Source organism: Pan paniscus, chromosome X (genome assembly GCF_029289425.2).
Source record: "Pan paniscus chromosome X, NHGRI_mPanPan1-v2.0_pri, whole genome shotgun sequence".
NCBI classification, from domain to species: Eukaryota; Metazoa; Chordata; class Mammalia; order Primates; family Hominidae; genus Pan; species Pan paniscus.
In genome coordinates, this window is record NC_073272.2 from 39670697 (window position 1) to 39684056 (window position 13360).

Below are 13360 nucleotides of genomic sequence, written 5' to 3' on the forward strand. Positions count from 1 at the left end.
TAAGGATCATTGTGATTACATTGGGATCACCCATCTAATCCAGGCTAATCTCTTTATCTCAAGACCTTTCACGTAATCACATCTGCAAAGTTTTGCCATCTAAGGTAACATATTCACAGGTTCTGGGGATAAGGATGTGGACTTCTCTGGGAGCCATTATTCAGTTTATCATAGATAGCTAAGCTAAACTAGGAGTCAGCCATTTAAGTAGATCCCTGTGGATACTTAGGAATTAGGAGATGGAGAAATGGGGGAAGTATCCCAGGCAGAGTCTTACAAATAGGAAGATCTGGAGGTGAGGAAGATTATGGCTTTTTTAGAGGAATGAACTTTTGAGTGTGGTTAGAGGATAGATACGAGAGAGAGAGGTCAGCAAGGGACAAATCATGAAGGGTTTTGTAAACCATATTAAACAACTTGAACTCTTAAAGAGCAAAGGGAAGACATCAAAGGGTATTCAGTATAAGAGCAACAATTATCAATTTGTATTTTGGAATTGCATATAGAAGAGCCAGATTGGAGGCACAAAACTATGATGCTGATGAACCACGGTGGTGTCACCTAATTCACAGCATGTCTGAAACCCAAATCCATTATTTCCCACAAAAGCCAGCACATTCTCCATCTTCCCTATTGTTTTCTTCTAGGATTCAATTCTTAACATATTTTTGGCCTCTTTCTTTCTTTGGCTTCTTACTCTAGTCAGTCACCACACCTTATTGGTTCTTGAAAATTTTTTAAAGACATAATATATGGTTACATGAATACATCCAAAATAATAAACAATATGGAAATAAGTCCCTTTTCATCCCTTCTCTGACCCCTAACAATCCAACTCTCATCTTCATATGCAACCTGATTCATGATCAATATGTATTATCCTGTGCCTTTTATTATGCATTTACATTTATTATGTACATGCATATATCTACTGCATTGTTTTAAAAGCATTTGCATTAAAAAACATTATGAGATAATTATCTTGTCTATTTTCAGCTCGCAATATAACTTAGATATTTTCCATGTCAATATATTTATTTTACATGCCTCATTTTAAAATTGAACATCGGTATTGCTCTCTTTTCCAGCTTCGAGAGCTTCTAACTCTAATAGATTCTAACAGTTTCTAACTTTAGACTATTACAAACTTTATCTTATAACTTATTTTTCAAATCTTTCTCTTTTGAAATTTTTATTAAGGCTTTCTCTTAGCCAGCATTTTTAAAGGTAGAAGTAGTCTTCTCTTTAAAAATATCAAAATACACAATGCCAAGAAAATAAACAGTGATCTTAAATATTAGGTTGGTGTAAAAGAAATTGCAGTTTTTACCATTAAAAGTAATGGCAAAAACTGCAATTACTTTTGCACCAACCTAATACCTTTTTCCAAACTGAGAGCTCTGTGAAAATTCACAGTGGACATTAAAGACTCTGAGAAGTTCTGTAGAAAAAAAAAATATTTAACTTGGTTTAACTCTACATATCCAAATTTTTTGTTGAACTACATCACTTGATATGGTTTGGCTGTGTCCCCACCCTAATCTCTTGAATTGTAGCTCCCACAATCCCCACGTGTTGTGGGAGGGACCTGGTGGGAGGTAATTGAATCATGGAATCATGGGGACAGGTTTTCCCATGCTGTTCTGGTGATAGTGAATAAGTCTCACGAGATATGATGGTTTAATAAAGGGCAGTTACCCTGCACTCGCTCTTTTGCCTGCCACCATGTAAGATGTGCCTTTGTTCCTCCTTTGCCTTCCACCATGATTGTGAGGACCCCCACCCCAGCCATATGGAAATGTGAGTCCATTAAAGCTCTTTTTTTTAAATAAATTACCCAGTTTCAGGTATTTCTTCATAGCAGTATGAAAATGGACTAATACTGCACTGTTAACAATTCCATATAATATCTAACAACATCTCATGGGATACTGTTGTTCCATGAAGTCACTGTGTGGCCTCAAATGTAGTGGTTACAAGCAGGGTCCCTGAAACCAAACTATTCTGAATTACTTACCAGTTGACCTTGGGCAAGTTACTTAACATCTCTGTGCCTCAGTTTTCTCATCTATAAAATAGGAATAATAGCAATTTGTTTCATTAGGAAGTCATAAGGATTAGTTGAATAAGTGTTAGTGGTTATTACTTGGAGCATTCTGAGGATACTGCTCTTGAAGTATTGGTATGAAGTTGATGGCACTGTTAGCCTCTCTACCGTTATTTGAAGAATCAATATCATTGTGAAATTAAAAAAAAAAATCTTGACTATGGCACTCCCATATAATGTACCACACAGAATTGCCCGTGTGAGAAGAAACAGCTCTGTTGCAAAGAAATTCCTGTAATTCCATAGCATCTCTCTTTGAGTCATTCAGTTTGGGGTTCGTTGTAAAAGTACTACTTTTTTCTCTATCCACAGCATGACAGTTCTTACCTTTTGACAGTCTTGTGGACTGCTGTGCTTGTGGTAATCCAATCACAGCTGCCTTGCAGGATGACTGCTCCTCTATTTGAAAGGCATCCTCAAGGGTATTTTGTGTATGTGATTTAGCTTGTATTCTAAGCATCCTAAACATCTCTGTAAGTGTGCTGAAAATTCATCTAATTTGTGTTGTCACATGGTGACAGTCAAACAGGAAATTAACTTTATTTCTATTAATTTCATCCTAAGAGCACTCTCAGAAACATTCTATATTTAAAGCTGCATTTCAAGTACACAGTAATGAGATATATTCAGATATACCCTTTCCTTTGATTCAAATATCGGCCCCTATTATTTTTAAGTGTGTGTTACTCAAAATAGATGCTTTTTAAACTTATGTCCCTTTGTGATGCTATGAGAGTATTTGACTACCACATCTTTTTGATAATCAGAAGTTAATGACGTGTCCAAAGTTATCTATGCTGAAATGCAATAGAATGACATACAAAGCATCTTGCCATCTTTCTAAACAGCTTAGCATAGTTCAACAAAGTTACTGGCCACAGAGGGAAAAAATCTACATCTATTTTTAAAGAGAGAGATCTGTTTAAGTTAGGAATTGAACAATAAAAGAAAAATGAATTTCACCCTCCTAATCTGACTAGTGTTTACTAGCCCCATTTAACTAAAAGAATGAGGATCAATTACTCATTTTTTTCTCTACTTGATTAAAATGTGTAATGGGTAAGGGATTCTCCAGGTGAGGTATGAAATCGCTGAAAAGAGACACGCAATGATGATATATCCTCAGGTGAAGTCATTGCAGTCCAGATGCTGGTCTTCAGTGCAAAGGCTGAAAAATTTGATTTGGTTAGCACACAGCAAACAGATCTGACATGGGTTCAAACTAAACCAAATATGGAGAACTCCATAGACAGGACCAGAACATTCACTCCTGAAGGGAGAGCTCTATGGGAAGCCAACTTATAATCAAAAGTGTCTGGAAGGAAGTGAGATTGAGCAAGGGTAATTAGCTGTATGATTTGAGTGATTCGTGGCATGAAAATTTCTCAGAATGAGGCTCCATCACCTAGCATGGAACATGCGCTACAGGGAACAAACAACTATTTTCATTTTCATTCCCTTTCTCTAGTTGGAGTCTGGATGGGCACTGACATCACCTAGCTCCTTAGATCTTCCTTGTCTATGCCTTGGTTCACTGTCTCCTTTTCTTCACCCTGTATTTCTCCGGAAGGACTGCATTATCATCAACTGCATTCTATCTTACTAAATTTATAATCATAGTTCAGTGCTGCCTTCTGGAGAAAACATCCTGATTTTCTTGATAGAGTTTTGCCTACTTCTGATCTCCTTAGCCAACTGTTACTGGAAAGGGGTCCCGATCCAGATCCCAAGAGTGGGTTCCTGGATCTCACACAAGAAGGAATTGGGGGTGAGTCCACAGAGTAAAGTGAAAACAAGTTTATTAAGAAAGTAAAGGAATAAAAGAATGGCTACTCCATAGGCCGAGCAGCCCCAAGGGCTGTTGGTTGTCCATTTTTATGCTTATTTCTTGATTATATGCTAAACAAGGGGTGGATTATTCATGCCTCCCCTTTTTAGATCATACAGGGTAACTTTCTAATGTTGCCATGGCATCTGTAAACTGTCATGCCACTGGTGGGAGTGTAGCAATGAGGATGACCAGAGGTCACTCTTGTCACCATCTTGGTTTTGCAGCTTCTTCACTGCAGTTTTATCAACAAGGTCTTTATGACCTGTACCTTGTGCTGACCTCCTGTCTCATCCTGTGACTTAGAATACTTAACCCTCTGGGAATGCAGCCCAGTAGGTTTCAGCCTCATTTTACCCAGCTCCTATTTAAGATGGCATTGCTCGGTTCAAACACCTCTGACATTTTCCCCTTCCCTTTTACAAGAGAATCCTTAATCCTAAGGGTTGCAGAGGAATGAAGATCCATCTTTTGTAACTTCTTCATGCTGAACAGGGGTGATGATATTCCTGCCTAACTATTAGGGTCTCTTGTATTCAGAGTAGAGAGGAGCTCAGTTGGAAAGTGTCATTACAGTGAGGGCCATTCATAACTCTTGAGTTCTGACAAAAGGTGATATCTGGAAGATCAGTAAGTGTTCAATTTAAGAAAATTTTCAGTAAACTTATTTTGCATTATTACACAAAGAGTACAACTGCAATATATTCCACAACAGTAAAGCAAAATAAGCAAAATTATCCCAAGTAAACTAAATTAGAAGGCTTTCCATGAACTGGGCAACTGTTGGAAACAAGCTGATATGGAGTCACTAGCCAATTCCAATATGTGCCCAGAATTATAATATTGAACCATATTTTTACATTACACAGCCCTTTTGTTTCTTTTGAGATGCAGTCAGACATCACGAATTGGTTAACAGGAATAAGCAGGGTCAGTCTAAATTGCAGGAAAAAAAACGACAACAACAACAAAAAACAACTGATAAGACTAGAATTTAATAACAGAAGTACCATACTTCTAGAAACACAATTTTTCTCTGTCTAGTTTTCCATTTGTATTAAAGACAAATCATGGTAAGACCAATTTGATTGCAAAATAATCCTTAGTCTTATACTTAGGCTGATTATTTGTATAAAGTGCAGCAAGAATAATTATTTTTCACATAGGCTTTTTAAATTGGCTTTGATGGAACTCTGTTCCATAAGAAATCTCAAATAAGACCTTTTTTTTAAAGCCAAGCCCAGCCATGGGTTTATATCCTCAAATACCTATGAATAAATTCTTCTTCTTTTTTTTTTTTTTGAGATGGAGTTTCACTCTTGTTGCCCAAGCTGGAGTGCAATGGCAAAATCTCGGCTCACTGCAACCTCTGCCTCCCGGGTTCAAGTGATTCTCCTGCCTCAGCTTCCTGAGTAGCTGGAATTATAGGTGCCTGCCCCCATGCCTTGCTAATTTTTTGTATTTTTAGTAGAGATGGGGGTTTCACTATGTTCGCCAGGCTGGTTTCAAACTCCTGACCTCGTGATCTGCCCACCTCAGCCTCCCAAAGTGTTGGGATTACAGGCATGAGCCACTGCGCCCAGCCAATTCTTCTCCTCTTGAGGTCCCAAGATAACTTTCAGCTCCTGGACCTATTAGAAAGTGATATTCTTTACTTACCACAAGTCAGAAACCCTGTACAGGCAATGTGTAGACAAGATATAAGGCCAGTTTTCCCAAGGGGCTTTTATTGGCTCTACAAGTCAAGTTTGATTCCTTAAAGGAAAATGCATCATTCCAGTCAAAGCCTTGGTAAAATAACCAGTTTCTCCAATTGTGTCCTGTTGCAAAAGAAAACAGATTCTTATTGTGCTTATGCAAATAACTATATTGCCATAAGTTAAGAATACTCACAAATAGGTTCCAATTCTGGAGAAGTCAGGTAGAGAGAAACAAATATGCCTCAAATTTTGTTCACAAGAGTACACTTTACTCAACTGTTAAAAGCTGTAAATAGCTCAAAGGAAGAGTTTTCTTGTCTCTGAAAAACAAAACAAAGGATCAGCAACGTTTTAAGCAAAAAGTCAAAAAGATCACTTTGGTCTTCTATTAGCTCAATCCATGCAGTTAACTCCTGTCCTGCTTGATATTTATTAACATTTCAGCTTTTCATGAGAGTCCTGAAAGTTTTTTTCTTTATTCTAATGTCATAATCCCCAATGTTATCAGAAACCTGCATTCAAGAGCACCTGTTAAAGTCCTTTAGCTGACTATAAACCACCTTTTAAATAGGATTAAAATAAGACAACAACTGTTGGTGGATGACAAAATGTCTTAGGGCAGTCACAGTCAAAAGATATGATTGACAAAGCAATTTGATTACCTCGGTGGCAATGTTGACAATGTTTCCTGTATGATTTTTATACCAAATAAGCCAAACGTCATTTTTATATTAGTGTACTACTAATGTTAAACCCTATCCTTAATAAAACTTTATAGATACATCTAACCAATTTTAATATTTGACCATAAGGTAAGATTCTTATACCTTTTATAACTCTTTACAAATTTATGTTAAAAAGTAGATTAGTGCTCTAAGAAAAACCTGTTGTGCTTATATTCCAATGTTCAATTCATGGAAGAACTGAATAATACCCCTTTAACTTTAGCCAATATGTTCACACACAGAATTTCTTTTAAAAGATTAGTTTGTCACAAGCCTTTCCCAACTCACTCAAACCTTCAAGCATATCCTATCTAACTTCAAACAATCCTTTAAACTTTTAGGCAAAAAAAAGTCCATATTCCTATGACTTCTTATAATATTTTACCAAAAACGCATTTCAGTTTCTTTACACACCTTGCATGTAAAACTGTTTCTTCAGTTGTCTCAATAACCTATTACAATGTTAGCTTTTAGCAATTTTTACTTTTGGTGAAAAACCTGGTTAGTAAGCGATTTTAATTATGTACCAGGTGTGGCACCTAAGACAACAGATAAGATTTGACTTTTTCCAGCATAGCTAGGGGGCATGGCTAACATCACATGTCCCCAGGTCTTATCTAGAATCTAATGCTCTAAAGTAGGTAAATTGAACAATTTTCAAAAGTCAAACAAGCAGTTTATGACCTTAAAGCATTTAGTAAGCTTAATATCTGACCTGTAAAATTTAGACCAAATGTCTTTATTTTATCAATAATCTTTAAAACTGTTTTTACTTTCCAAAGATTACTTAAGTCATGTGTACTAAAAGGCATTACACTTTTTACTTTTCTGACAAAATATTTGATTTAAGCTCTTATTTTTAAACTAATTAAAGTTTTTAAAAATATCACACACACACACAACACATATAAATACACATACAGAGGAAGATTCAGTAGTTGTAAGACTTTTCATTTGCCAGTTTCTAAGTTTGTCTTTAAGGCATGCAGTTTCTAGGGCTTAACTTGCAGGCAAAGCTGGAAGGCAAAACAGATATACAAAATTAAGGATCCCATTTTTATGCCAGATCCTGGATCCCAAAAAGAGGGAATCAGCCCATCTCCATAGGAGTCTTATCTCTCAGCGGTGGGTGGGGACTTTTTTTTAACCTTCTAGGTTGCCAACAGCATGCTTCTCTGATCTAAACATGCAAAAAGCCACATATTCCCCCAATAACTGCCATTAGCCTTCCCCAAAAGTATATTTCCTACCTAGTTATTACACAACAAAGTTCTCTGATAATACTAAGCAATTTCTGACCCCCCAAAAGTGAAAAACGTTGGATAATGCAATGCAAAACAGAATAGAACCTTAGATTTTTAAAGGAATCTATCCATTTCCAATTCCTGGAGTTCCATGAGGAAAACAAGTTTTTCCCAAAACCCAGTCTGTGGTGCCTCCTCTGTTTTTCCCAAGGAGTCTCATGCTGTTAGAGCTTGAATATCCGCTTTAAATAAGCTAAATTTTAACCATAGCGCTCTTTTTAAAAAGTCCTTTTAAATCTCTTATTACCGAACTTTAGCCAGGCCAAATGGCCAATATTCCTGTCTTCTGAACTTTACCAAAGGTAACCTCCCAGGTGCTCAAAGAAAGGAAAAATTCCAGAAGGGAAGCCGGAAGTTGTTCATCATGGGTGGGGAAGAGAATCTACAAATGGCAAAGGTCACACAGATATCAAACTAGAAAAGACTCATTCCCTAATCCTGGAATTGAAGCTGGGCCACCGTTGTAAAATGGTGAAGCCTTTGATGCTGAGCTACAGCATTGGGCAGTTTCCATTGCCCTTCCCAGAAGGAGCTTAGAGCAGCCAATTTTGAACTTGCAAAGGCTTTTAACTTCTCAAGGTAATTTTTAGGGCTAACCATGAATTCCAAAGTTCCTGCTCTCCGGAAGGTGGAGACCAAGAGAAAGTACTGCCACATAGTTATAAGGTCAAGCTCTCAAGGAAATAAAATAAGATGAGAGGGAAACTTTATCCAGTTTTTTTGTTTTTGTTTTTTTTAGGGACCTGCAGCAAAGTTTGTAACTGACCAGTTTGCTGGGCTGGCTTGAACAGCGGGCTTACAGGAGTCCTAAGCCTGTGTTCTATCTTAAGGTACCCTTCTCCATTATAGAACAACACAGAAAGACAAATTTATAGCACAAAGTACAGATTTTACTACAGCTTAAGACTAGCCTCACAATTCCTTTTTCCGATTAATCAAAACTTGATAGAGTTTTGGCGACTTCTGATCTCCTTAGCCACCCATTTACACACCAGTTAAGATAATATTAGTCTGTTGGTCCAGGTACAGACGAATAAAAATTCATTTAGGACTAATTTTCTTAATTAAACTCTCACAGGGCAATTTTATTTCTCTTATATTCTCACTTGATCTCTCGTCTTCTCTGTCACCTTCATGTGCTACCCATGGTGTTACTTCCCTCCCTTCATCCTCCTCACAGGGCAGACTCTTGGATTTTTAGAGAGAAGATTTGTATTTATAGCCCAAGGCAGGGATAGCTATAAGCTTCAGGTCAAGCATTTTTATAGCTACCAACCCCTTGAATAATTTCTGAATATGATTCTATAAAATATTCACAAAGTAAAGTCTAAGTCTGACATTTCAAACACAAAATATGTCTTCAATGAACCCTGGGTGTAATGATAACATAGTCATTCACTGAGTTTTTCAATTTTTTTTCCATTTCATCACAATACCAGATGAGATACACAAGGGGTTGAAAAAAACAACTGTGTTCTTTCTCTGCGGAGACTGCAGTTGACAGTGATGCAAAAAACAATTAACCTTTCTGAAAAGCCCTGTTTGTCCTAACCTTATTGCTTCCTGTTCTTTTCAAACTTGGAGCACTCTGGGCCTTGTTGCCTCTAGAGCTTTCAAGATGGAGGGAAGACCTGGAGTAAATCCAGAGAATATGCACTAACCTGAACAGCTTCCTAAGAGGGGGCTGGCTCTTTGTCTGTAGGAAGCAGTTCATTTCTGAGTCATTTCAGCAAAGTTCTGGTTTGGTGCACACTGTATAGAACAAACACATAGGGGTTTGTGGAAGTCGAGGAAGCTCTGGACAAGATCCTCTCCTTTCAGATCTCCTGAGATTTTGGGGTCAGCCTGACCTCATGGTTACTGGGAGGCCCCAAAGCAGCCTTTAAGTATGTATGTAGTTATTCCTGGGAGCCTTACTAGAGGCAAGCATACCAAGTGTAACCTGCAGGTAAATTGTAGTTCATAGATCTTGGGGAAAGCTAAGGGACAGTATCATGGGATGATGCCCAATCACAAAAATCAGGTAGATTACCCAAGAAGTCATCATTCTTAAGCAGCTTTAGAGAGAGAATCCAGGTAACAAACCAATGAAAGAATGTGCTCAAGAGTTAGGATGAGAGTCAGGGCCTGGTGAGCTTCTTATGTTGACAAAGGGGTAGTTTTAAAACATCCATTTTACAATATACAATACATACCTAGAATAATTCACAAACAACCATGTACATCATGAGATATAAACACTCATTTTGAGAGCAAAACATTACCCAATGCATTGAAGCCGCTGTGTTCTCTTCTGTAATTGAATACCTGTGTCCACCAGAGGTAATCATGATCTTGAATTTCCTAATTTGCCTATATTTATACTATGAATGTATGTGTTTCTAAATTATATATATATTTGCAAGTTATATACTTCACATATATATGTATATATGTATATGCTATCATTTTTCATGAATTCTTCCGTAACGTAATTTTTTTTTTAAGAGACAGGGTCTCACTCTTTTGCCCAGGCTATAGGGCAGTGGTGCAATCTCAAAGCTCACTACAGTCCTAGGCTCAAGTGATTACCTCCTGCCTTAGCCTTCCAAGTACCTGGGACTACAGGTATCTGCCACCATGCCCAGCTAATTTTTAAATTTTTTGTAGAGACATGGGTCTCACTACGTTGCCCAGGCTAGTCTGAAACTCCTGGCCTCAAGAGATCCTCCCACCCTGGCCTCCCAAAATGTTGGGATTACAGATGTGAGCCACCACACCCAGCCTGTAACTTAATTTTTTTTATTCAGCAGTGTTTGTGAGATCTATTTAGGTTGATGCATGTAGCAGAGGTTCATATTTGTCTCAACAGCAGGGCTTTTTATGCTGTGGGCCTAGTTTTGGAAAGGAAGGAAGAAAGAAGGAGGGAGCCAGTTAAAGGCCCTGACCTGTTATGGGCAGTCCAGATTGTGCACTTAGTGTCCCAAAGTGGTGACCCAATTCACCCATCAGTCAGCTGCAAGAGTGGCGATGTGATGCAGCTGGCGGAGGAAGCTAATTATAATGGAGAAAACTGAATTTGCATAGAGAACCAGGAATCAACTAAATACAAATAACATTTCCTGGTTAAAAAAAACACTAAATAAAGATTTAATAAATGCATGTTTACTGTTTTAAAAAATAGTTTTTTGAGTTAGATACAACAAAATTTCAAAAATTAGGCAGTTTTACAAGTGCTATGGGAAAAATAGCCTAATTAAATTTTTCTCTCCTCTTTTTTTCTCCACCGTCTTAGTGTTTTCTGCATTCTGTCCCAGCGGATCTGATTCCTGTTCTGAAGAATTGAAGTTGAGCATCGTTAGTTAAATTCAGCTGCTGCCTGACTGTATACCACAGCAAAGGCTTTGGAGACATTTTTCAGTTAAAACAATAATGACTTTCTTGGAGTGTAATCCCAGTGGAGGCTGTTCTACGTATAGCCTGAAAGAATACTTAACTACCATACGCAATTCTGCAGAGACCTTGTAAAAATCACACTTTACACCAAACAACTGAGTGATTCTGAATTGGTTGGGGGAATCTTAGTTGTAGATATCAATTCACCTTCTTGAAGATTCAACCACTGCTACTCAGAGCTGCTGCTGAAATACCATGTCTAAGAACTCAGAGTTCATCAATCTGTCATTTTTATTAGATCATGAGAAGGAAATGATCCTGGGCGTCCTAAAGAGAGATGAATATTTGAAAAAAGTGGAGGACAAGAGAATAAGGTAGTATTCTTTTTATTTTTTCAGTCCTCCTTGACTGCTTTCTGTTTGTTTGAAGCAATTTAGATCAGAAATGGGCCAAGTGCAACCACAATGGGGACAGATGTCAGTTAGAAACTTCATGAGTTCTCAGCAGTAGCCCAAATATCGGAAAACTTTGGCATTTCACCATTTAGCCAGACATGAAAATGGAATTTAGCTAATAAAGTGGTATTGATGAGAACACTTAATTTGCTAATAAAGTCATAATTTTTAATTAAGAGGAAGGACTACCCAAGTTTGAACCAGCTCTGGCAAGTATTAGTCGTGTGACTTTGAGCAAGCTACTCAACTTCCCTATGCCTTGGTTTCCTCATCAGTAAAACAAAGATAATAACAGTATCCACCTTATAGGGTTGTTGTAAAGATTAAGGAAGTTTATACATATGTAGTGCCTGTCACCTAAGTGTTCAATAAATGTTAGCTATTATTTATTTGTAATGCCATTGTCAGATCAGTCTTACTGGGGATTTGCCTCCAGCACAGCTGCGAGAAGAAAGGGACCTGGAGAGTAAAAATTTCCCATCATACCCCAGAAACCACTTGAATTTTTAAAAATAAGTTTCTTGTGAAGAAAGTTGAATGATGTGGGCACAGTTGAATTTCATATCCACTGTAGGCAGAGCTCATATTTAGCTGGTTTCCCCGGTATGACTTCACCTAATATTTCAGCCAGCATCAATTCTGATTGGTTGCGTCGCCTGCTCTAATTGGTCACATCATTGTTCTGATCATTTGCAAAATCCACTGTGATTGGCTGCTGCCTGTACTGTCTTTGTTTTAAAATATATTTGGTCATTACACCTCACCCCAGAAAAAAAGGAGCAGAAATAGTGTTCCTTCCTCAGTCACTGCCAACTATGCAATGTGTAGGTTTTGTGTCTTGTATGGCTCCCCAAGCTACAATCAGAAGCTTATGTTTATTTTACCTGAGGAGAAAACTTATCATGTGATTATCTTCACATGTTGAAAAAATCTTTAATGTGCCCAAAGCCACTAGGATCTTTAGAAATGGAAATAATTTAAGTATTCTTGATTGATGTTTATTTCACAGTTAAGAGCCCAGAAGCTTAATTTCCACTTTTCCAAGATATTCAACTAATCTTGAAGAAACAAAAGTTTCGATGAAAATTATTGCACTTTTTCTATGCATAGAATTCAGGTGGCAACAAAATGTAGTTAATAATTTCAAAGAAATCATGAATAATATTTTTGACATTAGTAGTCAAGTCATGAAAAGTAAACTAATTTGTGTAATGCCCTGCCAAAAAAAATTATGTTGTTTATAGGGGGTGACATATTAACTAGGAATTGATGACATTCCAAGGGGAATTTAAAATCATTTCTGTCCTGGCTAACACGGTGAAACCCCATCTCTACTAAAAATACAAAAAATTAGCCGGGTGTGGTGGCGGGTGCCTGTAGTCCCAGCTACTCAGGAGGCTGAGGCGGGAGAATGGCGTGAACCCGGGAGGCGGAGCTTGCAGTGAGCCGAGATTGCGCCACTGCACTCCAGCCTGGGCGACAGAGCCAGACTCCGTCTCAAAAAAAAAAAAATCATTTCTGGCCGGGCGTGGTGGCTCACGCCTGTAATCCCAGCACTTTGGGAGGCAGAGGTGGGCGGATCAGGAGGTGGGGAGATTGAGACCATCCTAGCCAACATGATGAAACCCCGTCTCTACTAAAAATACAAAAATTAGCAGGGCGTGGTGGTGCACGCCTGTAGTCCCAGCTACTCGGGAGGCTGAGGCAGGAGAATCACTTGAACCCCAGAGGTGGAGGTTGCAGTAAGCCAAGATCACGCCACTGCACTCAAGCCTGGTGACAGAGTGAGACTCTGTCTCAAAAAAAATTATTTCTATAGGAATAAACAATTTAATAACCAGATGCCCAGAGACAATGAAGTACAAT

At 38.0% G+C, this 13360-nt stretch overlaps 1 protein-coding gene across 10 annotated transcripts in view; it reads left to right on the top strand.

Moving 5' to 3' along the window:
- The window catches only part of SYTL5 (synaptotagmin like 5), a 222773-nt gene that overhangs the window by 116909 nt on the left and 92504 nt on the right, over positions 1-13360 (top strand). For 9 of the 10 annotated variants that reach the window (XM_034949638.3, XM_034949637.3, XM_034949636.3 and 6 more), the window contains one exon: positions 10939-11413. In XM_034949638.3, the coding sequence (XP_034805529.1) occupies positions 11295-11413 (119 nt within the window). In that variant the 5' untranslated portion in view covers positions 10939-11294. Of the gene's footprint in view, positions 1-8012; positions 8495-10938; positions 11414-13360 lie in introns of those variants that run through there. The other variant, XM_034949625.3, reaches the window with a different exon arrangement.